Raw genomic sequence first — 26,687 nt, 5'->3', positions numbered from 1 at the left:
ATACTCTTCCAATCAGAAGACAGGTAAGGAAAGAAACTGAAGGAAAACCACACCTAGGAAAGGCAAGAAACCTTTTAGGGTAACTGAATAGTCTGAGTTTGCCCAGTACCTGCCTTGTTTTCGCACTGAAAGTCCCCAGGAAACATCTCAGTTCTGAGCAAACCAGGACCTAACATACCAGGCCTCACGTGCTCTTTAGGTTCCTTTTCCCTTAGCCCCAACCAAGTTCTCCGTCGACCCTCAAGGCGAGAGAGGGGTGTCTCCCCCTCAGAAGCTAAAGCAGGGGTGCCAGACTTATCTTACCACACCTCACAGGAGAAAAGCAGAATTAGAAGCCCAGAGAGAGAGAGAGAGGATCCGAGAGGCACCCAAGGAAAGCATTCCACACAGATTTAACAGCTTTTAACCTCTTCATAGCATCGGTTCCACACACCACAGTGACCCCAGGCTTTCCCTGGTTCTAAATTCTGATTCGGATTTTACTTCGAAGATTTGGGCCGTATCTAGGTGCTTTTACTCCTATGAACTCACTTTTTGTTCACGTTTTAAACAGACGAATTTTAAAATATTGTTTGTTCAATTTACGCCAGCAGAAAACTTCACATCACTATCAGAAATAGGAAATCGATACCATGTGCCACAAACAGAAGGTACATATGAGGTATTATACACTAATAAAAATTACCTAAAGGTGGTACTTCTGCTCCCAGGCTCCTCATGCAAGTTTTCCTCAGGAGTGTCTGGAACACAAGAAGCTTGAGGCTCCTCCTAGAGGTCAGACTGTGTGGTTAACACTTCCTCAGGGGTTGCTTCCCACTCTTTCTTCCTTTGGGCTCCCTCTACAGATCAGAGTGATTTTTAGTTCGGCTCCCTCTGTTGGTTAGAGCATGTGGTTACCTACTCACTGTTGGGCAAAATTTTATTGAGTAACTGTTATGTTGTGGACACAGTGCTAGCCACCAAGGGTACAGAAGAGAAAATGGGAGCGATTTGAAGTTGTAATTGAGCAAGAGTTGGAAGAAAAGGAATAAGTTGGATTTGAGTACAGACTGTGCTGCTTGTCTCCATTTCTTAAAAGCACCCACTCCCCCACCCCAGCTCCCTTTATTCCACCACATCAATTGGACTTTGCCCCTTCCACCTCACCAAAAGTATGTTAATGAGTCCCTAGGGGACCTAAAGATCAGACCCAATGGGACGGTTCTGGCCCTCATCTTAAGTAACCAGGGAGCCGACTCCTTCCTTAGCTCTGCTGACGGCATTAGCTTGTTTCTCCAGGTTTTTCTCCTACCTCTCTTGCCATCCCATTTCTCCTTCAGCCTGTCTCTTACATGTTGGCGCTTGTTAGGATTTTGTCCTTAACCCTCTTCTCCATGAATCTCGCTACTTTCCATCCACATGCATAGCTTCCACCTCCATAGTCTGACTCTCAAGTCCTAAAAACCGGATGTGGTCCCCGTTTCTCCAGCCTCATTTTCTTCTATTAGCAAATTACTTCCCTCCCATGATAGCACCTGTGCCCTATTTCCCTCTACCTGACTCCCACCAGCCCCCCGGTCTGTTCTCCAAGATTCAGCTTCATGTCACCTCTTCCAGGAAGCACTCCAGAAGTGCAGTCCAGGTTATATTAGGTGCTCTCCTTCTGTCTGCCCCTGCACTCAGTGCTTCACACACCAGCGCTTCCACTGCCTAGTGTAGCTCCCTTTACAGCACCAGGCTGGTCAACTTGAAGGCAGGAACGTAATCTTCATAGTTTCCAGCCCAGGGCTTGGTAAGTAGTTGCAAAATTGATGAATATAAGAAATCCCTGAGCTGTGAATAATTCAACACACAGGAAGAGGAGCTTAGGGGTGGTAGCTGGGAGGGGTGCAAGCTAGGAATATTTAAAACCTGAGTATTTGAGCCCTTCTTCCCTTTGCCTTCTGTGGAGACAGCCAGGGCTGGTGGGACTGGAGGGACCTCAAGGTCAGCATCAGGAGATGGCTGGGGCTGGGGAGGAAGCCAGCGTGGCAGGGGCAGAAATCACTTACATACAGGGGAAATGAGCAGTCATACTGAGGATAAAGGGAACCAGGTCTGTCACTATCAGAGAGCAGAGTTACAAATATGGATAGGGTGGATGCTAGAAGGAACCTTATGGTGTTGAACTGGAATCAGAGGTAGCTGTTTGAACTCATTTTTAATAGATGAACATATATATATATGTGTGTGTGTGTGTGTGTGTGTACACACATCCACACATATTTTCTCTATGCTGAGAAAGCCTTTAAACCACAATGCCCTAATAGCAATGATTACACCTAGTGCCTACACCTTGGCTTTGAAATACCATTTTCCACTAAAAGGAATCGGGGCTTCTTATAGAAATGTCTGATCCCAAGGCAGGGGCAAGGAAAGTATGAATCTGGGTCATCTTAAGCCAGGTAGCAAAACAGTGCTCCAAAAATCCTTAGATTTGTCAAAAGGACACAGGAGCCTGCTTGGAGGGATTCTCAACTGTCCAAATCTGAGATGTGAATTATTAAAATAATGAAAATGATTTTTAAAAAGATTTTATTTATTTATTCACGAAAGCTACAGAGAGAGAGGCAGAGACACAGGCAGAGGGAGAAGCAGGCTCCATGCAGGGAGTGTGATGCGGGACTCCATCCCAGGACCCCGGGATCATGACCTGAGCCGAAGGCAGATGCTCAACCGCTGAGCAACCCAGGCATCCCTGAAAATGATTTTTAAGATTTTATTTATTTAGAAAGATAGCACACACATGTGTGAGTGGGGGGAGAGGGAGAATCTCCAGCAAACTCCACACGCAGTGTGGACCCCAACGTGAGGCTCAGTCTCACAACCCTGAGATCATAACCTGAGCTGAAAACCAAGAGTCGGCTGCTTAACCGACTGAGCCCCCCAGGTGCCCCAATAATGAAAATGATTTAAAACCCACTGATGAAAATAGGAGTCCAGAAGTCCACACTGATGCAAATAAATGGTGAAGAGAAATGTTTAGTTAGAATGCCAACTAATAAATGTGGAAAAAATGATAGAATGAGTCACCATTAGGCGGCCATCCTACTACCATAAGGCACGAACACGAAAGATCAATGGATACTAAAACTGATGAGTGAAAGTGTGAGAAAACAGGATATTTATATACTGTCAAAGTATCTCCATACCAAATATTTTTATTAATTTCAAAGGCAAAACATTAACTGCACAGAAATCTGGCAGACACCACCTTAAGTGAAGGATCAAATTTACCATCACCAGTAAAAGGACAGTGACATCACGTGCCTCCCACAATAATACACAGAAGGCAGCATCGCTTCTGTGGTACTTCTGCCCAGAATGCATAACCTGAATTTTAATAACTAGGAAACAACAGTCAAACCTCAATCAAGGGACATTTTCCAAAATTGGCCATAACTTTTCAAAAAATATGAAAATCACCAAAGGCAAGGCTGGAGGTGCTTCAAGATTGTGGGAGGTCAAAGACACCTAATAACTACGTGTAACATATAATCTTGGGTTGATTCTTGGGTCAGAAGAAAAGACTTTTTTTTCTTTTTGGCTAAAAGAGCATTATTGGGACCACAGGCAACATTTGAATGGAGTCTATAGGTTAGATGGTCGTTGTTGTTTTTTTTTTAAATTTTTTTTTATGATAGTCACAGAGAGAGAGAGAGAGGCAGAGACACAGGCAGAGGGAGAAGCAGGCTCCATGCATCGGGAGCCCGACGTGGGATTCGATCCCGGGTCTCCAGGATCGCGCCCTGGGCCAAAGGCAGGCGCCAAACCGCTGCGCCACCCAGGGATCCCCTAGATGGTCGTTTTGTATAGCAAAGGTGATTTCCTGATTTTGATAGTTCTAATGTGCCTGTGTAGAATGTCCCAGTCTTTAGGAAATGTGCACCGAAGCAGGTAAGGCACATAAAAGTAATGGGGTATCGTTTCAGTAACTGCTCCGATGGTTCAGATGTGAATACTTAAGTACTTATTCACACCATATGGAAGACAGGGAGAGAATGATAAAGTGAACGTGGTTAGGTGCTAACAATCAGGCAGCCCGGCTGAAGGATGCACAGGAATTCTCCCTGCTGTTCTTGCTATTTTTCTGTAAGTGTGAAATAACACCGGTTCATGTTTTTAAGAAACTGAAAAGAAAAATGAGTGTTTAGAACCTGAGTCATGCATAAAAGGCTTTAAAAAAATTTCTAACCTGTCAATCCCCCCATCTTCTTTCAAAACAACCAAGTCTTATGAATATGTAAAAAAAAAACATGAAAAGAATAAAAAAGAAGTAAGAAATATGTGTGGCCTTGGCAAAAACTGTCTAAATTGTCCAATTATACAAAATGCTCATGAAGGTTTGACATTACATGGAGAGGTTCCTTTTTTTGTTTTGCGTAACAGACCAAACTTCAATAAGGTTATTCTTCTGTGTTCCCAATACATTTTACTCCGAACTTGACTGCAATTAGACACAGAGAACGCGATACTGGGACACGGAGGCAGAAAATAGTTCTTAGTGATGATAAAAGAGAGAGACTTGAAAAACTTTTATAGAATTTTATGCATGTGTACACACTTTATTAAATTTGCATTCTAAGATATACACAAGGTCAGCATTTCACAAAACTTCCTATTATTTATTCCAAAAAGCAGTTATCATGAAACAGAGTATGATTATATAAGTTAGTCAAGCAAAAAGAGTATCTATAGGATTTTCTTATCATATCATCTCTTGTACTTGCTTTCAAACAGAAGCCTGAAATAGGATATATTAGAATAGGAAGAGAGAATTTTAATTTATAATAATGACCACTTTTCAAATATTAGACTTTATATAAAAATAAAGGAGTACTGTCAACAAAGCTCATCTGAAGGTTAGCGTCTCTATCTTTTATTTATTCCAAAACAACCCCTGCATAAACTTAACTTTCTAGTCAATTTGAACAATAAAAATGAACCTCGGTTTAAACGATGAAGTGACTCATCTCATCTCCTAGTTCTTACACTATTGTAACAACTTCATTTTCCTGTCCCAATTCTCACCCACCACTGAATTTTAAAAGAAATTTAAATATCATCACATTTCCAAAGGTTGTTTCTTATGAGTCCTAAATTAGAGCCAAGAAATCATGGCCAGAAGTATCCCTTTAAGGCAAAGAAGACAGGAGGGCGAAGGTGGATAAATTATAAAGATGTAAGATAAAACCATCTCTTGGCATTATATAGGCAGAAACATCTGAATGTGGTTCTTTCACAAACAGAATAAACACACTGAATACCATCGAAGTGATTTTTCTTTAAAATGGCACACTAGAGAACACTCTTCATAATATATACATTGATATTAGGATTTAAAGTTTATGGACTTTTCACAGGTGAAAGCAACACAAAAAATAAAGCCATTAATGGCCATCGTGGTGGTTATTACAGTTTAAAATAAACACCACGTCTGATGCCAGAACAGAACTACTTACTGCAAGCTATGTGATGCTCTCTTGTAAGTCAAAGAGGACAGATTTCCCTTCAAGCTATACAGTATTACTACTCTGTTGAGTACCGTCAAAGCGCATCATCTTCCTTTAAAATTCAAGAATCTTTGCCTTCAAAGGACACAAAGGCAGTAGTTTTCATTTCTTACATTCATTTAAAAAGTGGAATATTATGATCCTAGCAGGCAAATTTGCATATTAAACACAGACAATCCAACTACGATGTCTGAACATTAAAAGATATCTATCACATCAGACATTTTTACACAGTTTTAAATAATAAATAACAATAGATTACACTCAGTTTTTTTAAATAGCTCTATCACGATTTTCCTCTTTTAAAAATTAAATAACTTATGGTACCTCAGACTTACTATCGTATACACTGTTCACAGCTCAAACAGCTTCTGAAAAGCAGAATGCACAGTAACATTGACTTTTTCAGCTCCTAAAAGTTTCCCCGATATTAAATGGCCCTTACTATGAGGCAGCACAGACAAGAACTGGATTCTGACTCTGATGGCAACATGATAACCAAAACACGGTCCGCAGCGGCACTCACTCACCACATTGACGAAACAAACAAATCCAATGACAAAAAAGTAATCAGAAAAAAAGCAGCAATCGAAACAGTATGTAGTGACCAGACACATAATCTACCCTACATTATGACATCCATCTTTACAGCACAACACTGTACCCCAAGGCACCTCAGGCCTCATAATATCACCCGAAACAAGCTGTCAAGCTCCATGTATGCTTTTCTACACAGTGCTTTGTGAGTAAATAACATTATTCATTCATTTGTAGATGCTCCACACATCTGGTCAAGGCAGGAATTTCTTCTCCTTGATAACACCACCTAGAAACATTAACAATATTTTATATATTCCTTCGGGCAACAAACAAGTTTGGGAAGAAAAATATCAACTGTGGTGGCTAAGGCCTAAGAACCTGTGGGTGAGTAATCCAGGCATCCTGTCAGTCCATTTACATTCTCTGCACTAAAATCAATCCTCACGTCATACACTCCAACAGCAAAGAAGCGGTATGGATAGTAATGAAAGCGACTATGTGTTTCTTCCCCTCTGTGAGAAATGGCAAGTAAGCAGCTCAAACAGGAAAGGGAAACAAAATAATGTACTTTAAGCTGATGCAGAAAAATAATAATTTAATATAATTGAAAGCAATCCATCTATTATTGTGAAATAAAGAGATTTGAAACTATGTAGTCAACAGAGAACAAAAAAAGGAAAAAAAAAACAAACCACAAATCTCTCAAGCAAGAGAATTTCTGATCAACTTTAGCTGTTGTGTCACTGCTGGGAAAAAGAACCTCTGTCGAAAATACACATCAGTGCTTTCCTTAAGCGTATAGATTCTAAAATAGGTGCTCTCTGAGGCACTGAGGAAAAAAAACATATGCTCTAAGCAATCAAAAATGAGTATTTGAGATTTAGTCACTAGAGCCAAAATGAGATCAGCAATAAGAGACATAAGTAAGATCACTACACTCGTAAAATTGAACTTTAGAGAAGAGAGATGCCAAAAAGTACGGCATTGAAATGGTTTAGGTCTGCCACACTTTAATCCTCATTATGGATCAAAGTTCTCTGCGTTCCTCACTGAATGTTTTATGTAGGAAACAGCAGTTAAAACACTGAATCAGAAATGGGTAAGTCACTTGGGTGAGAGATCATCCATCAAGATGAACGGAGAGCATGAATTGGAGCATGCTACTGGAGACTCTGCGGTTGTGCTGCCTTTAGCCAGTGAGTCTGAGGATAAGCCACTGCTGCTACTACTGCCATCCAAAATATCTGAACTGAGGACAAAGCAAAAAGAATTATAAGCAGATGCATCTATCAGGGTAAAGGTAAACATAACATGCAACGACATAGTTTCAAGAACTCACAAATCAGTAAGAGCATTTGTAAATAATAAAAAGCATAAGCAACAGCAATGAACTACATAATGTACTACTATATTTGGGTACCTGCAAAAACAAGGTCACAGAAATCCAAAGTAAGACATTCAAGTTCTGCTTCACTTTAGTGCTCTCTTGGAAGCACCAGAATGTCCAAAATACAGGAAGCATTCCTCTTGATGTGTCATGATTTTCGTGAGGGTGTTCCCTTACCTTCAGCTCAAGATATTGCTATCCTGAGATTTATCTTCTTCCCTTCCCATCAGCCTTCGAGTAATATGAATGGTTACTCATTGAGGTACCCTGGACTGTCTGAAGTATCCTACTAAGGACACTGCTTCACCATTCCTCTGCTCCAGAACACAGGCATTCAACTACTCTAAATTGGACTGCTTCCCCATTCCCAAGATGCTTTCAATTCAAACACATTTTTAAAAAATTTCTCCCTCTGTTGTTTGTCTTTTAAATTCTTCTAATTTGATGAATTTTGGACACTGTTTCCTTTTCTCTTGCTTTCAGAACACAAAGGTGTCCCTGATGTCTCTACAAGCCTCCAGTGACTATCCAGTTAGGCTGCTAAAAGGAATGTTCTATAGCCATGGACCCAATACTCTGACCCTCCACTTGCCTCTTTGATTCTCACAGCTAGGTTCTGCTCCCATCCTTCCACTCAAACTCCTTCTTTGGGCATCAGAGCCTCTAGAACCCAGCCCAGGGATGCCTTACCCATCTAGTCCAGGCTCTCAGGGCTGCCAACCCTCCATCCAGCCTGCTTCATAAACCTGGCTTCTTACTTCAGTGTTCACAATTAACAGCCTTCACAATTTCGCACCAGGTTGCCTTTCTGGCTCTGCGTCCCATCAATCCAACATACAAATTCTATGCTCACTATCTGGCCTGAATTCACTTTTTCACTCATTCATTTATTCTAATATTTACTGACTAACTGCCAAGTGCAGGAAGTATGCTAGATATTAGAAATACGATGGTGTCTAAGACAGACATGGTCCCTGCCCTCATGGAACTTATATTACAGTACAGGAGATAAGACATTTAAGTAATCGTGCTAATACATATGTAATTTGTGATCAAAGCAGTAAAAGCAAGATACAAAGGGCTCCGCGGGCATATAACATGAGTAATTCGATCTAATTTAGAGGAACACGTTCCCTCAAAGTGACACTTGAGCTGTCATCTGAAAGATGAGTAGGCATTAACTAGGTATGGTCTGGGAGGAAGCAAGGGTGGTTTTAGGAGCCAAAAGCAGGCTAGTGTGGCTGTAAGTACAGAGAGTGAGAACACAATGAGAGACAAAGCTTGAGAGGTAGTCAGGCAGTTTTAGGATTCACATAGACACACTTTTTAATTTTGAAGAGGGATACAAGTGTAGAATTGGAGAAGGAATAATGAATCAGGGAATATAGATTTTAGCTGAAGTCTGGTCACTAGCTCTTTCACAAAAGCCCAACCTGGTCTAATATGCTCTGAGGCTAAATGTTGGGAATCTTTCTTTTTTGGGGAGGAAGTCTTAAATATGATCACTTTTATGGATCTCCAAGTTAATATATTACCAGTGTTAAGCAACCCATGGTACATTTGGAAGTTTCTAGGCCTGATACCCTACCCTCCACCTCAATGGCATGTAACACCTTCCCCCCACTTCTCTGCTATTTTTCTATTGCCTGTGGATTGTTTTTAGGTGGAGGCAGAATACAAATAAGCTTCGGAAAAGTAAACATAAAAATGGAAACAGTACAGTCCACGGTACTCCCACTCTAAGCTCACTGCTGTGAAATGCATCATTAATAACAGCACTTTTAAGTAAGAAGTTTGGAAAATTTAGCTGGCACTGCTATATTTTCAACCCAATAGTAAAATACGTCTAAAATATGAATTATTCAAACTACTGAAAGAAAGTTACACAGATAATCTAAGGCATTGGAAAATCAAAAGACCTTTATATTTGCCTTTGGAACATATGTGATTTTTCCTCCTGCAGCATTTTGCCTAGACTAATATTAAAATGAATTTACTTTCCTAAAGCACATATTGGCCAGGCAGCCGAAGGACACGCTCTGTGCTACTTGGCAGGAAGAAACAGGCTTAGATTAAAATTTGGCCACCAAGCAGATAATCTGAATATAAATAAAGACTTTCTTATTCCAACCACCAGACTTATGGTGAGCCCTGGGTTAAAAGATTCCATTTGTAATAAGACCTTCTTGCTTAGGTGAATCCTGTATTCATTCAAAAACACAGAACATGGCTCATGAGAAGAAAGCTCCCATCTAACACTGTTGATTACCTTAAGAGAAATAAGAAATAAGCTAATAGAGAAATTACCAAGAAGTTACTGAGAAAAAATAATACAAATCTGAATATTTTGTTTCATATATTCCGTTTCAGGAACTTCTTTTCTATTATTAACTATGAACATATGAAAAATTTTGTTCATTAATGGTAAAATAGCATACTTACATTTAGGCTCCAGTGTAATTTAGATTCAGAACTTGGTAAACCATTAACCAGATATTTTCACTAAACTAAAATCTGTTAAATCTAGTTTCTGTTAATAAATCTGACACTACTATGCATGGTCATGGAAGCAGAGACTACCCACTGTCATAGATTACCTACTGTTAGTAAATCTGCATAAAGAAAAGATTTACATGATTTTTTTATTTATAGAGAGATCACTGAACAAAAGTGACTTTTATAGCATTCACTTGTCAACCTTCTACCAGGCCTTCTAAAAGCAACAAAGTATGGTCCAATTTGAGTTTATCTTTTTCCTTTCCTAGCTGAAACTCTAATGGAGGTGTGAATGGGCCTTAGATTAATGGCTGAGACCCAGACAGTGTGAGGAAAGCAAAGGACCTAGACAGTCCGAACTGGACGCAGGAGTACACAAATCAAAAATGAACTAATTCTAATTCATTCTGGCCACCGAGTATAGTGATGCAATATCTGAACTGCACAACCAAAAATACTTATGATTATTGAAGTAGTACCCTGTCTAAAAAAATAAGGATGCAAGTATAAGAGAATCATTAAAACATTCAAATGATAAAGTAACAGCAGAATCAGGATGTCCAGTGTGACTCATGCTATTATTAAAGTGGTACCATCTGGTGCCACTTTATGCCTTGTCCAGTCAATAATCTGGGTTCCATCAGATTAGGAACAGGCAGGGAAATAGACTAGAAATTAGCCACAGCCCTATCAAGCCCTGAATAGATTCTGGTATAAGGTAAGACTACGGGGCATCCCCTGCCCCATGGTGTGGGCTAAACAGGCCCACGGGGTAAGTTTTCTGGCCTCAATCATCTTACCTTAGAAAGATGCAACATTATATTTCTGCATTTAACTCCTAAGTTTTTAAGATCACACATTTAAGTATAATCATTTCCAGTTACCTTGGGGACAGGAGTTTAAAAGTACCAGCACAGATGTCTAAGCTGCTCCCTTAAACACGTTCAAGGTATATGTATACAGTTCTATTAGTCAATAAATCACGATTAAATATTCTTTGTACACATCACATATTCCTGATTAAACTCTCTTGCCATGATACATATACCATTAAAAATAATGTGAAAATCACTAAGTGAAATCTAATGAAAAATGTTAAAATACAACTGTCAAGGTTAAATTAGCAGTCACACCAACACTACGATGCACTGGGCAAGAAATTTTTTGGGAGAACTTTTCCTTTTCCGTATGAGAAACAGACTATCACTTAATCTTCACTACATGGCTAGTGGCCCTCAGAACTCCTTTATTTCATGTAGCAAGCCACAGATAATCTAGTTCCTCAGGGAACGAGGAGCATAACAAGAATTCCCAACATGCAAAAAGAATCAAAGCACCATGGAAAGGTGTAATTCCAAGCTATGATCAAATTCTTGAGGTTCAGAAGAACTAAATGCAGAATGACATAATTCCTGCCTTGTGGTTGACAAGGTTTCCCAGATTTGGCTGGCAAAGATCTCAAAGTTTTCATCTAGTAAAAAATATATAAAGAGCAGGCCTACTTTTTCCTTTGGGCAGTAGTTGGCACACTGGACACAAACCCCAAGTAGGTCCATACTCAAACTTCACGCTTAATTTACACTTCAAAGATGTCAGATTTGAAAGACCATTATCTAATATGTAAAGTTTAATTTAAAGTTTTAAAATCCATCTTTTCTTTGTAGAGTGGGGCAGGAACAAAGTATGACAATTTAAATGAGGAGATACCCTCTGCTAATGATCTGGTACCTCTTCTGCTCCCTAAAATGTATAAAAATGGTTTCCCTGGTTATCAAGTAGATCACAATCCTTGGCAACAGAATCCAGAACACAGAGTCTCTGTCTCTGTCCTCATTTCTAAGAATACCGATGTCTGATCAATGAAACTGCATTACAGAGATAGAAAAAAAAGTGTTTGCAATTTTCACATATCATGAGTAACTCATGTTTAGAATCTCTGCATTACAGACATAAATGTCAGCAATATTAGGATACAAAGTGTCCAAAAAGTCAGTGCAATTTTAAGTTTTAATATCCTCAGGAGTACAGATGCTATGAACTTACTGAAAACATCTTTTAAAGTTTAGTTACTCAAATACCTTTCACACTTAGTTTTGTGAATTTTGAGTAATAAATTTATTTTAACATACACTGTTATGTTGGCTTGTTATCACTCTATGACTAGCCATGAATAAAGCAAATCTTTCCAGTGTGAGGCAAACTTTTTTGTCTTTATGGATCAAAAAGTGCCCTTGATCACCAATGTGGATGTCCCCAGGGCTCTAATATCTAGTCACAGGTCTAAGGATAATGTGAGTAGTGACAACAGAAATAGGACCCTCACCGCAGCCACCATCGTTGACTACTCAAGTTTTGCTATTCAGAGGAATAAATGTCTGGACAAGGGGTAAGGATCCTTGGTAAATCCCGGACCCTCTCTTTCCTTTCTTTTTTTTAAGATTTATTTATTTTTTTTTTTTATTTATTTATTTATGATAGACATAGAGAGAGAGAGGCAGAGACACAGGAGGAGGGAGAAGCAGCCTCCATGCCGGGAGCCTGACGTGGGACTCGATCCCAGGACTCCAGGATCATGCCCTGGGGCAAAGGCAGGTGCCAAACCACTGAGATACCCAGGGATCCCCTCTTTCCTTTCTTATTTATTTGTCTGAATCTGTTTTATGGCATCCTGTACAGTCTATGAAACTTTTTTTTTTAAACCCACTTCACAATGTATGTTCTCAGCTTATCAAAAGTCTTCCCTATCTTTTCCCCAACTTGGTTACTTGGTTAGCAACTGGGTAAGCAAAGCTATTTTTAATGTCATGTGCCTATATTAAAACACACTTTACCATAAAAGTGATAGGCAGTTTCCACTAAGTATAGGGTTTCATCCACTAGTCCTCTTGACAAGCTTTAGAAGTTTTCTCTTTGCAATCATCTACATACCTGGAAAGGCACTCTATGCCAAAATTAGCACACTGAGCTACCAAGGACAGACATAGATGAGAGAGAAGAGAGACTGTGGGGCTGAAAATAGCTAGAATAATCTAAAAGGCATCTGTTCCAAGGTTAGAATAGTACTGATCAACGAGTCTAATACTAGAAGAATCTGTGACTTCTTGGTCAACTAGAAGTACAAGTTATCTTACACAAAACAATGAATATGTGATCTGGAAAGAAAGAATCTCTAATCCTTATATCTTATAAGTATTACTTACACAATTCTTCCATTTAGAGGGCACCATCCTTGTATTTTTAAAGTGAATGCACTTTTGGGCTTTTAAAAAAAGACCCTCACCTATAAAACTCAGGGAACAAAAAGTCCTGAAAGGCACTACACAATTGTGTCCAGAACATGGGTGCTCAGTGAGTTGATTAGAAATACAGACTGAAAGATTTCAAAATGTTACCTGGCCATTGCCACTATCCCTGCCCCTTCCTTCCAATAGGTATGTGGGCATCCAAGTACTCAACTTCAGGCATATGAAAAGAAGGTAACTTTTGCACAAAAACATTGAAGGGCCTTAGATACCTAAACTCAGATAAGTAAGACTAAAAAAAAAATTATGTGACCAGACCACAGGAATCAGGAAGTGCTAGTATAAAAACAAAACCCTAGTTAGGACTGTGACAGAATATCCCAAAAACTTAAAAAAAATTTTATAACAACAGAAAAGGTCATGCTTCAGAGGATGCCGGTACTCTCCGCTACATCCAAAGGATATAATACAAAATGCAGGCAGAGCAGCTACGATCAAGGCACATTTTCCACAGCAACCCAGAAACTCTTTCTCACACCATCCAGCTGTCACCACGCCCCTGCACCATTAGCACCTACTGAGAGAGGCTGACCTAACAGGAGCTAGGAAGGCAGATGAAGGTGCCAAAAACACACACACTTCTAAAGGTGTGCTCAGTGACTTTCAAATGATCTGCTTTCTTCCCCACGTTATCTGTACCTCCGTGGAGCTTTCCCCTCTAGAGAGCATGAATAAAAAATTGAATATTATATCAAATGATTCCAATATGCTTTTGATGTGGCTCTTTTTAAATAGATAATACCCTAACATCCTTTGGATTTGATTTCATTTTTTTTTATTTCATTTTTTACCATGAACTGAGATCAGACAGTTGAGCAGCCTCCGGAGACAGCATACTGGTAGTGCCTTGGAAGAGCCTCTTGGGCTGGCTTTCCGTCTCCATTTCACCTAAAACAGAAAGAGATGCTACTGTGAAATGATTTACAGATACAGGCATGGTGCTAAAATGGGATGATCTCTGTTTAAGGTTCAGAATAGAATACTTTGTCAAGCCATTACTTTGAAGCTGTTTTTTCTCATGCTTTAATACTTCCATATAACCTCAACCAAAAGTAAGCAGCCCTAAAAAAAAAAAAAGAAAGAAAAGAAAAGAAAAAGAAAACAAACAAAAAACTCTTTTTTATTTAGTATGCTACGGATATAGTCATGTTCTTTAATAGAAGAGCAGAACACTGACTGCATTGGGCAAAATGAATCAAGGCTTAGCACAGCAGAAATAAAAAATCCCCAAACAGCTGAAGCTCATAGTGAATAATGATTTATTCTAGAGAATTAGTTAAGATGATTGATTTTATATTATTTTAATACTGGAACATTTCCTGAGTTGAAGCCAAATGGGTTAAAAAGTATGTAGTCTAATAAATGGCGTATAAATAAAAGGTTGCTTTAGACTACTTAGTAAAAGTGAAGATTTTAAGAAGTTACTTTGAATGCCCTTCTGTAATTGAAAGCAATTATTAATCCATTCACAAAATTGGTGTTATACTGGCTACCTCAATCTTATAGATTGTCTCAGAACATCTATAAGGTAGCATAAAAACTTTGCATCCATTGAGTAACCACTTTGCCACCAGGAATGCAAAGACTCAAAGCCCTCAGACACAAAAAGCCCCTTTTCAAATAAGCTATGATCTAAAACACACAAATATCTTAGTTTTGAGGCTCCTCATCTGAGGAGCTTTAAAATGGAACATGAAAAAAAATAAAATAAAATGGAGTATGAAATAAAATTTAATTCTTGGACCTAACTATATACTCCAATGGGAACTCAGTAACTGTGAACTTAAAGCTGTACAAGAGGGGATCCCTGGGTGGCTCAGCAATTTGGCGCCTCCCTTTGGCCCAAGGCGCGATCCTGGAGTCCTGGAATCGAGTCCCACGTCAGGCTCCTGGCATGGAGCCTGCTTCTCCCTCTCCCTGTGTCTCTGCCTCTCTCTCTCTCTCTATCATAAATAAATAAATAAATAAATAAATAAATAAATAAATAAATAAATAAATAAATAAATACATCTTTAAAAAAAAGAAGTAATAGTAAAAAAGCTGTACAAGAGGCTTGTGATGGAAAAAGATCAAGCAAGAACAAATGCAGCATTCATTTTTTCCCCTTCATATTATCAATTAATTCATATTATCTTTCTTCTGGAGCCATTCTGAAAATTATTAACTCAGGAACGGTTATATTTTTTATTTACTTTTGCCATGCTTTAATATGGAGCTTTTAAAAGCTACTGCCCAGCTTTCAACACCTCATCAGCAAAACACTTTAGCCCTTTTTATTAAAGAATTCCTCCATCTGCTGGTATATTTTGGAATAGCTTTTGAATGAACCAACCATACTAATTCCACCAATTTCCTGTAACATATCGAAAATTAATAATAACAATGATAATAATAGCTTTAGTTTCCAAGTGTTATTTTCACCTAACATCTCCTGAGAAGGTCCTTAAAACCTAAATAATTCCTTGCAGCATTAAGGTAAAAGGCTACTAGGTCATAAAACAAAATTTATTCACTAAATATAAACATCATCACCATATCGAAACCTATTTTCCAGAGCACACCAACTTTAAGTTATCTGAAATATTGTACTTTTTGAATCTGTGCATGGCACTGTCAGTGGAAAGTTTCCACCAAAGCTGCAAATACCTGTTTACCTAGTATTAGGAGAGGGACTGCTTTCCTGGCCGCAAAGGTGATTGGCACAAATACACCACTTACTAAATTGCTTTTTCAAAATTATTAAGACTCTTGTTTAGGGATGCCTGGGTGGCTCAGCAGTTGAGAGTCTGCCTTCGGCTCAGGGTGTGATCCCGGAGTCCAGGGATCGAGTTCCACATCAGACTTCCTGCATGAAGCCTGCTTCTCCCTCTACCTATGTCTCTGCCTCTCTGTGTGTGTCTTTCATTAATAAATTAATTAATTAATTAATTAAATCTTTTTTAAAAAGACTCTTGTTTAAAGTGACATCCAATGTTTACAATCATATGAGAATAGTCCCAGGAATAATGACTCAACCTATGTTAATTTTTTGTGCCTTTTTAAAGTAGACTCCATTCGGGGCCCTCACAGGCATCTAAAACTAGCACTGAGTGACACCATTTTAGTTTAGAACTCTGTGGTTCAAAACAATGTAACTAAGAGCACCCCCTTCATATCAAAAACCCTATGGACTCGAATATGAGGCAGCCTCTCTTTGTGAGGCATAATTTGGTGGTGGCTTATATCTGAGCATGCAGCATGTTTAGAAATGTATTTGCTAGGACATAAGCACAAACTTTTGCAACGTATTAGCTTGCATCTGCTTTCTATTCAGATCACTCAGAGGCAAAATTTTTGGAATATATATTGGTAATATGAATATATGAATAAGATTCAGTTAGGAAGTGTAAAAAACATAGTATCAGATAACTAAATCACAAAATTTAGAATCTGTAAAGCATACGTTGGGAAGAATATTTCACATTTCTTTAGAAAAAAGGAGTCATGCCTTGAGCTAATTTCAGACAAATTCTAATTTGTCATTTAAGCTCAACTAGGTTTAATATCAGAAGTGGGATGCTTACCTTTTCTTTTCAGGGGACCAAGAACACTGGGCCTGATACATTTGACTGGACTCTGACTCCTCTTGCTTTAAAGAACAAACAAACAGGAGAATGTGAAGTGCTTCTAAGATGCAAGATAAATGTTATAGCCCACCAAATAAAGCAATAAAATTGACAGTCGGCTTGGGGTGACTGGGTGATGGGCACTGAGGAGGGCACTTGACGGGATGAGCACTGGGTGTTATACTATATGTTGGCAAATCAAACTCCAATAAAAAAAAATACAAAAAAAATTGACGATTGGAAAATGCCCATGTTGTAATTTGAGGAACTGAAATGCCAAAATGAGATTTAACCTGGCATACAACAATCTGAAACAACATGGCGTTTGAAGCTATTTTTAAAAATCATTTTATAAAACAAGGTATCTACGATAGCTTTTTTTTTTTAAAGATAAACCTTATTAAAAATTTATTTGGATTTGACTGGTCTATAACCTTAAATTTTTTTTTCCCTTATCCTCAACAAAGGATATTTTTTGCGTGTGTGTGTGTGTGTTCATTCTCTGGCACTGTCTCAAAAAATGTGTATCTGGTAAAACATCACTGATAGAATACAGGTGGTAGGTAGTATAGGATACTCACTGTGTTCAATTTTGCTGTCTGTTTGAAAATTTCCATAAGAAAATGTTGAGAAAAAAGCTCATCAGGAGAGACAAATTCAAAGTGTAGCATTTCAAACCACATTTTTGAAAAGTAGGTTTACTTACTTGGCAAAGCGTCTGGGACTAGGAACAGGACTTGGTGGCAGCCCACTGCTGCTCACAAACATTTGTAAGGATGGTGAAAAACATTGCTAGAAAAAACATATTTAATATTAAAATAGTTCTAGTGCTCCAGCTTTCAAAAGGTTCTCAAAATAAGAGAAACAAAATCCTTAAAACTGCTTAGCTATGTATATCTATATAGGTATACACACACACAAGAATATATACATATATTGATATACCATTTTTTCAAGTTATTATCACAGACTTCCATTAATTTTCCTTCCAGTCATGGATTCTTTACAAATGAAGCTGTGTGTGTGTACTTTAGAGCAAAGAGCTTGGAGTGTGAAAGAGAGTTAACATCTTATCAATGAGCCTACCTTTCCAAATCCTCTGGTGGGTGACGGTGCCGGAGAAACTGGAGTGAAGTCAATCCTTTTAGGAGAATATAGTTTCTCCGGCTTCTCAAAATCGCTGTCACTCTGTGAACATAAAACATATTTCCTCATAATTCACAATTCAGCACATCACAGCTCTTCTCTACTACTCAAACATGCCTACATTTTTAGGACAGAAATGTACAAACTCTAAAAAGTTGCAATCTCATATTCTGGTGGAAAAGCAGAGGTTAGAAATGAATACAAATTTGGACATGGGAAGGACAGGAAGGTATGAAAAAAATTAACAAAGCCAATGAACAACATAAAGGTTTCCAGAAAGTAAAAAAAAAAAAAAAAAAAAAAAAAAATTAAACAAGCAAACATGGGAGAACTTTACCAAGCTCAAGCTCTCATCCCATGATTGGCTTATCTGCATTGCTGTCTGCACTTCCCTAAAACAAACAAAAATGAAAGGCCATCAGTGCTCAGAATGAGACATACAACACCTAGGCCCTGTTCTTGTGAAACACTAACCGTTCGTGTGCTGTTTCCCTGTTCATCATATCCATGCCTTCCTCCTGCAAAGACAAACATGTGCTGAAAACAGTATCCACAGCCACATGGTTCTCTACTTCGAAGAAAATTTTCAAAGATTTTCCTGCCTTCTTTGGCAATATCACAGGGCGGCAGAACATTCTAAGATCATCACCCCTGCCACATATGCATTTCACCTGCACACTCAAAAGAATTTTTGGCTGTCTGTGGCCACCTAGAGTGGCAGCCTGACTCAGGTTTAATAGCTAAATCTTCAGAATGAAAATAAAATCAAAATGGACAATTCAAACAATTGTAGGTCTGGGCTAAGAAGTAAAATTTACCCTTTTGATCTGATGCAGTCGGCTACTAGGAACACGATTAGGGGAGGATGACAGCAACTGGAAAGGAAAAGTAAACATTTACTATTTACTGAATCACAAGGCAGCAGTTTGCTGTCAGCCCCAGTGTCTAACCTCCTCCCAGCTAAGATTTCATATTCTTTTCCAAGATGGAGCTCTTTAGACCACTTAACATTAACATACTAGAGGCGGGACATTCACCAGGTACACCAGGTATCCAACCTCAAAGCACCATCTGTCGCCAGACAGGCATTGACTTTAACACTTTTCCCAAATGAATGCAGGGCTATGTACATTTATGTTAAAAAAAAAGATTCCAGGCCTTGGAAATATCCATTAACCCTCACTTATCTAAAATAAGGAAATAGGTAAGAAGGGAAAGAAAAATCTGAGTTTAGTCATTTTAACACTGATGTACCCATGGAGGAAGACAGGCTAACAAGCCTGGCTTAGTAGTTTATCTATGATTAGGGTTGATTAAAAACACTTTAAAACTGTAATAAGAAAATTTTGCTTGTGTGATCTAAATCAATTCTAAAATGTGGTCACTACCACTATCACCGCAAACCCTTACTTACTAGTTAAGAAAATCAGTGTGGAAGGCAACGCGTATTTTTCAGGTAACTGTTGCTCTCCCTTAGATCATAATTTTTTGACAACACAAAGCTAAAATTATTTGGGGGCCAAATTATGTTCCTTCAAAATAATCCCAATCTGATCAAAAATGAAAGGTACAATTCATCTCAACAGCTCTTACAAGGTTCTAATATCCTTAATGTAAGCTATTTATTCCCTAATTAAATGCAAATAAATTTGTAATGCTATTTAGACCAAATAAGACAATGATCCTGTTACAAGAAGCCCTACCCTATTAAACATCTAAAAATCCTAATGTAGTAAGTAGTATAAAACAGTGATAAACTGCTAAGCTTTTTAGGCAAAAGCTATTTTGGGTTAAATTTTTAAAACTTATACAATGAAATATGATTTTGCCTCAAAGAGTATCTCTTTAGTACCCACCCTTTCTTTTTCCCTCTCCTATGCTCTGAAAACATAAAGACTTTATGACTAAAATCCTCTTTAAGTTTTTTTTCCACTAGAAAAGTAACACATGTTTACTGGTAAACTCTTAATTAGGCCATTTGAAAAACACTAAGCGGGGCGTCTGTGTGGCTCAGTTGGTTAGGTGGCCAAGGGGCCGACTCTTGGTTTCAGCTCAGGTCATGATCTTGGGGTCCTAGGATCAAGCCCCACATTGGGCTCCTCCACGTTCAGTGGGGATCTGTCTATGGATTCTCTCTCTCTCTCTCCTTCTACCCTTCCTCCTGCTGGCGCATGTGCACTCTCTCAAATAAATAAATAAATAAATCTTTTAAAAAAAGAAAGAAAAACACTAAGCTACTAGGCAAGTAAATAAGGCAGAAAGACTAATGGTACCATGGAAGAGAGTATGGATGTGTCCAGAGAACAAAAGAAATCCCAGCAGCAAAGAAATCTTCAGGAAAGCCAAAAACTGCAAAAAGCTGCTTGCAGAGAAAGTCAGAAATTTAGATGCTACATCTATATGATGTACAACTTGTCAATTTAGACAGAACTGGAGAGAAGACCCAAAAGGAGGACAGGGAGGAACAATGCAGTGTCTGGTATGGGAAACAAGTGTTAATGTGCAGGCTAAGAAAAAAGCCAAGCACTTGAAGGAGGGTGCTGATTAATGGTGTTCAGTAAAGCAAATAACTCAAGTGGGCTAAGAAAAGAGGACCCTGCCACTAGCAATGAAGTGGGCACTGGTGACTTTTGCAAGAACAGAGTTTTGTTATTTTTTTTCAATATTTTATTTATTTTTTTTTTGAGAGAGTGTGAGCAGAGGGAGGAGCAGAGGGAGAGGGACAAGCAGACTCTGCGCTGAGCCTGACGCAAAGCTCGATTCCAGGACCCTGAGATCAGGACCTGAGCCAAAATCAAGAGTCAGAAGCTTAACCAACTGAGCCAGGTGCCCCTGCAAGAACAGTTTTTTAATAGCGTGGTGATAGAAGTAGTGAGATCACAAACTGGCTGAATAGTTGGCAAGGAATTAGGAGACAAGGAATGAGAGGCAGTGTGGTGTGGATTAAGCTTTGTGAAAGCTCAGAGGGGTGAAGGGAAAACAGGGAAAGAGAGATCTATGAAAAAAGACAAATTTGTGTTCCAGATATTAGATTTGTGAGTCAGAAGAAGGTGGGAGCAAAAAAGCTACGGAGGAAGGGACTAGAGAGGAGACAACACACCAAGCAAAGTGACAGGAGACTCAGAAAATCTAGGCACCATTAGGAGAAAGCACCACATGTGAAGGTAAAGACATTTTCAGGAGAAGAAAGCTGACATGTACACAAGAGGGCTGTTTGCCTTCTCTGTGAATGGAGAAGGGGCATCTGCCAGAAGTGAAAGGTGCATGAAGCTTGCAGAGTTATTATTTTTTTAATTGGAATATTACTTTAGAGAACAGCAAGGAGCCAGTGGCATCTTGAACCCAAAATGCCCGGGAAGAATTTATCTCCTGGCCTTTCAAATGACCAATGCCTTGAAATTTCCCTACTTGTAGTGGTAAAGGCAACATTCTTCCCCTGGTCACTAAGATATAAAAGTTCAGTGCCCGGGAGTCCTCCTTCTCCCTGCATTTATGCCTGGTCAGTTGTCAAATCATGAAGAAATGACCTCTGCACATTTTCTTGTGCCAGTCTCCTCTCCATTTCATTCCACACCTTGCTTCTGGCAGGTTAGTATTAAGATTGATAGAGGACGCTGTGATCTAACATATATGGTATAATCAGTATGATGACAGAAGGACACAAGGGGTGTTGCGGAAGGCTTCCCCGAAGCAGGAAACTCAAAAGGAGAAGGGGACGGAGGGAAAGACAATGCAAGGGTGGGCAAAGAACACGGAATCAACGTGGCCCCTCTGGCAAATGAGGTATTTCCGTGCAGACAGAGAAAAAGGTTTTGTCAGGGAGCAAGGAGAGGTGAGCCTAGACAGGGTCGATAGGAATCTTCGCTTCTTAGAAAAGGGCAAAGTCAAGCATAAAGAGGCAAATTCATCTTCCCTTCTTTGGTCAACTTACTGATATCAGGACACAGCTGTGTAACAAGTGGAAACATTTTTCACATACACAGTGAAATTAAGTTGTTTTCCAGTATCCTCAGGGAAGATAAAGTGAATCAAACCTCCAGATAGCTAACATTTCCCCCCCTTTAAGCATTCCTAGCCACTTCGGCTGGAAATCTTTTTTAAAAGTGATGTATTTTTTCCCCCTTTCTTAATGACACTGGCACATCTCTATTCTAATCCCAGCTCTGCCACTTACCAATCACGTGATTCTAAGCAAGTCACTTCTCTCAGCCGACACTTAGCTGCTGCCTCTTTTAACTGGGAAAAACATCTTTTGTCCTGCCTACTTCACAGGGGTTGCTATGAGAATGAAAAGTGTGAAAGGACTCTGTAACATGTAGAATACCATATAAGCAAAGGGACTAGTATAATTTAAGAAAAGGTTAATGACCCAGGTACCTTTAAGAACATCAAGAATTCTACAGTTCTATGCCAGTGAGACCCTCAGGGTCTATTAACAGGCTCTTCGTCCTCATACTAAGCCGCAGACTAATTTTTAAAAAACCTCTGTCTGCTTTTCAGTTTTCCCCTCTCCTCCCTTGCTAGCAGCTATTAGTGTACCTTAAACCCGAATGCACCTCTGCTGATTTGCTGCTTCTCACATACTACCGAGTTGGAAGCTTATTATAATTATGCATAAATTTTAGATGATTCAGAGGTCAGAGAGGCTCCCTATAAATAATCTGATGAACCTTTATGCACAGACTATGGAAATCAAGCACAGCCATTCAGAGGTCTGTTTGCTTACATCTCAGATGTCTTCCAGCGCACTGCAGCTACTGGATAAGTGGGCTCCACATGTGAAGTGCTACTATATAAAAAACCTCATCATCATTTCTCCCAATGCAACCAACTAATAAAGTGATCCCAACAGCTCTGGCTATATAAAACAGTCACTATTAGCAACTCTGCTGAGAACATAAATACGAGCATTTTAAAGGAGATCTTACTTTGGATAAATAGCACTGTCCAACAGATATGTGCCAGAGACAAATACTCTGCTACTGTCTTAATGATTTTTGCTTTCTAGAACAAATAAAGATCATTTTTCTCAGCTATATTTAGAGGTTAATCCTGACTTACCTCATAACCATGATGCAAGTAGTGACAAAAAACAACAATCTTTAGAAATACAAAGTCCCACAGCCAAGAAAAAACTTTAACCAGATCTCTTTTTTGCACCAAAAACTGAAAATGGCCACAGAATGAGCAAGACAGGTAAAATATTTTTTTCTTTTGTGAACAGAGGGGCATAGCACATCATCTTAAGAATGAACTACATTTGAAAGTGTTTTCCCCAATCCATACCACTAAAATACTTACTTCTATACTTACCAGGTTATGACGGCTCATAACTGTTGTACTATTCCTCCGAGTTCTAAATGTATAAGGTTGAAAGACCTGTGAAAGATCACTAAAAATAAAAATAAAATTATTAGTGTCTTCTCATTTGAGATATCCATCAACTCTCTGATCAACAATGAAATCTTCCATGGTTCCTCATTTTGTACAATGAATAAGCTCCTCACTGACCTCTTCAGAGCTTCTGTGGTGGTGTGCTGTGGATCACAGGTTTGCCCAGATACTGATCTCCTCAGTGGTTGGGGGGCAAGCTAGGAGAGGTATGGGGCGGGGCTCCAAACTGGTTGCCTCCAGCTGCTTCTGGTCAGAGCTCACGCCCCCAAACCAGTTCCCACCAGACACCAGCAGCCTCATCTGTTTACACCAAAGGACCTAAACATACTACTGCTTTCTATGTGTGCCATGACCATGAGAAGAGCTGGGGAGCCTTGTGCTACAGTACAGGGCCCATCAGCACATCTCCCACTATAGCCCTAAATAAGTGTTCTACCTGTGAGTCTGCTGTACAACTAAATAAACATACCTGGAGTTTTTCTCAAGTTGCCTCTTCTGCTTTCACAATGTCCTACCTCCCACCACCATCAATCAAAATCCTTCCTCTCCTTGAGCACCCATTTCAATCCAATACCCTCTGTGAATGAAGCCTCTCTTCAGTCCACAAACCGAATGCAATCCTGCCCTCCTTTGAGTCCAAAGAGCACAATGCGAAATAAGATGCTTCTTGAGACATCGACTTTACCTCTTATTACAGAGAAGTGTGCGTGTGTTTTAAATTCCATGGTAGAGGTCTTTTGTTCCTTCTTGTATAACATCCCCGCAGTGCCTAGCAGAGTGCCGTGCCCATGATAAGAAGCCAAGAAAAATTTTCAGGACTGAATTGAATTGGGCTTCACTGGACCCATGAGATCACCTAATTCAGGTCTTAAGTTTCAAATGAAAAAACAGACACTTAGAATGGCTAAGTGACTCATTCATGATCACAGTTAGGGAGAGATATTGGGACTAGGTCTAGTCTCCTCACTCCTTCTGTCACATCATGCTACCCTGGCAAGTAATTACTTAAATCTCGATTAAAAAAACAGTGTTATTTCTATGACAGTCTAAATGCAGGTCAGCATGATCGCCCTAGTCCCTTGCAATTGCTTGCTTACCAGATTTAAAAAGACAACCCCAAAAGACCAATTTATTCCTATAGTATCAAAAATAAATGTAGAGCTGAGGACAGCCATTAAGAAAGCAAAGAGTCACCCCATCATTCCCTCAGTTTAAAAATTTAATACAAGAAAATGAGTAAATCCATTTTCCCCTCAAATACAGATATTATAATCAGTTTGATAGATAAAAATTACCTATTTCTCTGTCTTCACTGTGCTTGATTAATGATTTTGGCTAATTCTACTCCCATCCCCTTTTTTGGGCTAATTCCATTTCTACAAGGTCTCACAAATTAGCTCTCCACTAAGATGAATTGTCTACTTACAGGAGTGAAATGTAATAGGCTCAGGAGGTCTGCCAACCTAACCTTCACTATTGTAAGATTCTACCTTAAAATAGACCCTCTAGTGAGTATTCACGTGAAAATACAAGACCCTACCACTAAAATTCAAGGGTTGATTCTTTCCATTGTTTTCTAAAACCTGTATTTTCACTGACCTAAGCTAAGAGACACCTTTTGTTTTTTATTCACTGGTATGCATTCCAGGCAGTTTTAGGATCTGAAAACATTACGACAAATCCCAATCACTTAATGTGCCATGAACACGACACTTGTTACAAGTTATTAGATAAATTGTGATTTATTAAAGTAAATGCTCCGTTAATGCCAGGGTTCCTAAACTAAGCTTAGAAATAGCAGCTCTTAGAGACAGGTGTCAAGTTGCAAGTCTAGTTCCAGGGGCTTCAGGCTAACATTCAGTGGTGCAAATTAGGCAGGGCAAGCAACCTGTTACAAGATCCAGAAGCTTCTTGTAGATCCTTTCAGAGTGGGCCAAGAGAGCCCCAGGTAAAGAGGGTCCCATTTTTTCCACACTTCCCAGAGTCTGGGGTCAAACTTTCACTCCACCTTGGGACCCAAGTCACTGTCGAGCAAACAAGTCCCCATGCCCTTAATTTGGAAAACCCAGATGAGCACCAACTCTCACTTTAGGGAAGGAAGATTGCTTGCAGGGGGTCAAGGAGCCCCTGAACCCTGTACTTCATCGTTCCCAACCCGCCTCACCTGAGCCCATGGATCAGGGGAGCGCTGCTGGATCTCCTCAGGGTGCCCCCATCGGATGTGTCAGGCTCGAAGTCCAGCTCCATTTTCTCCTGAGCCATGTCGGAGACTTGCAGGCAGGCACAGCGGACAGTGCTCAGCTCCTGGTGCTTAGCTATGGACTCCCAAGACTCTCACTGCAGGACTGAGCTGCTGGGGACTGGCAGCTGGGGGCGGGGGCTAAGGGGCGGAGGCTTAGGGGCGGGGGCTAAGGGGCGGAGAAAAGCAGGAAAGGAGGAGGAGGGAAGGAGGATGAGGATGAGGAAGGGAGCTTGAGAGTGAGTGAGGGGAGGAGGAAGGGGGATGGTAGTGGAGTGGGAGGTGGTGGAGGGTGACAGAATAAAGGAAGAGGGTGAAGGAAAAGAGAGGGATGGAAGGAAAAGAGCAAGAGATAGGGAAAGCGGATATATAGAAAAGCAGGAAAGCAGAGAGAGTAAAAGGAGGACAGGATCGGGAAAGGAAGATGAGGAAAGGAGGAGGACCGAGGGGGAAGAGGAGAGCAGGGTGGTGGGAAAAGAGGAATACGAGAGAGGGAAAGAAAAAGACGAGGTATGGGGAAGAGGAGGGAGGGAGGAGGCGGACGGAGGGAGAAGAGGATGGGGAGGAAACTAGGCAGCGGCGGAACTCATGTTGCTATCTTTTGGCCGACGACCTCAACCGGGGCCGGGCTACAAACACCGCAGCTGCCCAGGCAGCGCTAGTACCAAAAAGCTGACAGTTGGGCAGGGCCCGGCCGGGCGGCCTCGACGGCTCCAGTTCCCCATGCTGGGGGACCCGGTCCAGCCCCCCATGCTCTGGGACTCGGTCCCGGAGGATCCTCAGCCCTGTGAGGGGTGCTTATCCCCTCCCTACCCCCCCTCCCCGCCTGGAGGACAGGTGGGGGGTTCGGCCCTTCAGCCGCCGCCGCGGTGCCTCCTCTTCCTCTCTTGGGTTCTAATGGCCCGAGGGAACCCCTTGGGGCCAAGACCAAAATCTACAACCTGCCGCCTTTTCCGCCTCCCACGCTTCAGCAGCGGGAACCGCCGCGGGGCCAAGTCTTCCGCGTCCGGGCACCCATCGGGTCCTGCGCACGCGCCCGGCGGCCGC

At 40.2% G+C, this 26,687-nt stretch overlaps 1 protein-coding gene and 1 non-coding gene across 6 annotated transcripts in view; both read right to left on the bottom strand.

Annotated features, from left to right (window-relative positions):
- Positions 1-26,687, bottom strand: part of PABIR2 (PABIR family member 2) — a 214,588-nt gene extending 187,901 nt beyond the window's left edge. Inside the window, exons 1-10 of one of the 5 annotated variants that reach the window (XM_077889114.1) lie at positions 26,582-26,678; positions 25,566-25,809; positions 23,321-23,399; positions 18,826-18,882; positions 18,482-18,525; positions 18,345-18,399; positions 17,948-18,049; positions 17,568-17,653; positions 16,820-16,884; positions 14,048-14,144 (exon numbers count right to left, since the gene is read on the bottom strand). In XM_077889114.1, coding sequence (XP_077745240.1) covers positions 14,048-14,144; positions 16,820-16,884; positions 17,568-17,653; positions 17,948-18,049; positions 18,345-18,399; positions 18,482-18,525; positions 18,826-18,882; positions 23,321-23,399; positions 25,566-25,663 — 683 coding nt within the window. In that variant the 5' untranslated portion in view covers positions 25,664-25,809; positions 26,582-26,678. Of the gene's footprint in view, positions 1-4,552; positions 7,321-14,047; positions 14,145-16,819; positions 16,885-17,567; positions 17,654-17,947; positions 18,050-18,344; positions 18,400-18,481; positions 18,526-18,825; positions 18,883-23,320; positions 23,400-25,565 lie in introns of those variants that run through there. The other 4 variants (XM_077889115.1, XM_077889117.1, XM_077889116.1 and 1 more) reach the window with 4 other exon arrangements.
- On the bottom strand, positions 11,137-11,276 carry LOC144309333 (small nucleolar RNA U109). Its single transcript, XR_013375375.1, has one exon. It is a non-coding gene; the product is annotated as a small nucleolar RNA U109 (small nucleolar RNA).

Source organism: Canis aureus, chromosome X, assembly GCF_053574225.1.
Source record: "Canis aureus isolate CA01 chromosome X, VMU_Caureus_v.1.0, whole genome shotgun sequence".
Lineage (NCBI taxonomy): Eukaryota > Metazoa > Chordata > Mammalia > Carnivora > Canidae > Canis > Canis aureus.
The sequence above is the reverse complement of the archived record's forward strand: the minus strand, read 5'-3'. Positions and strand labels throughout refer to the sequence as shown.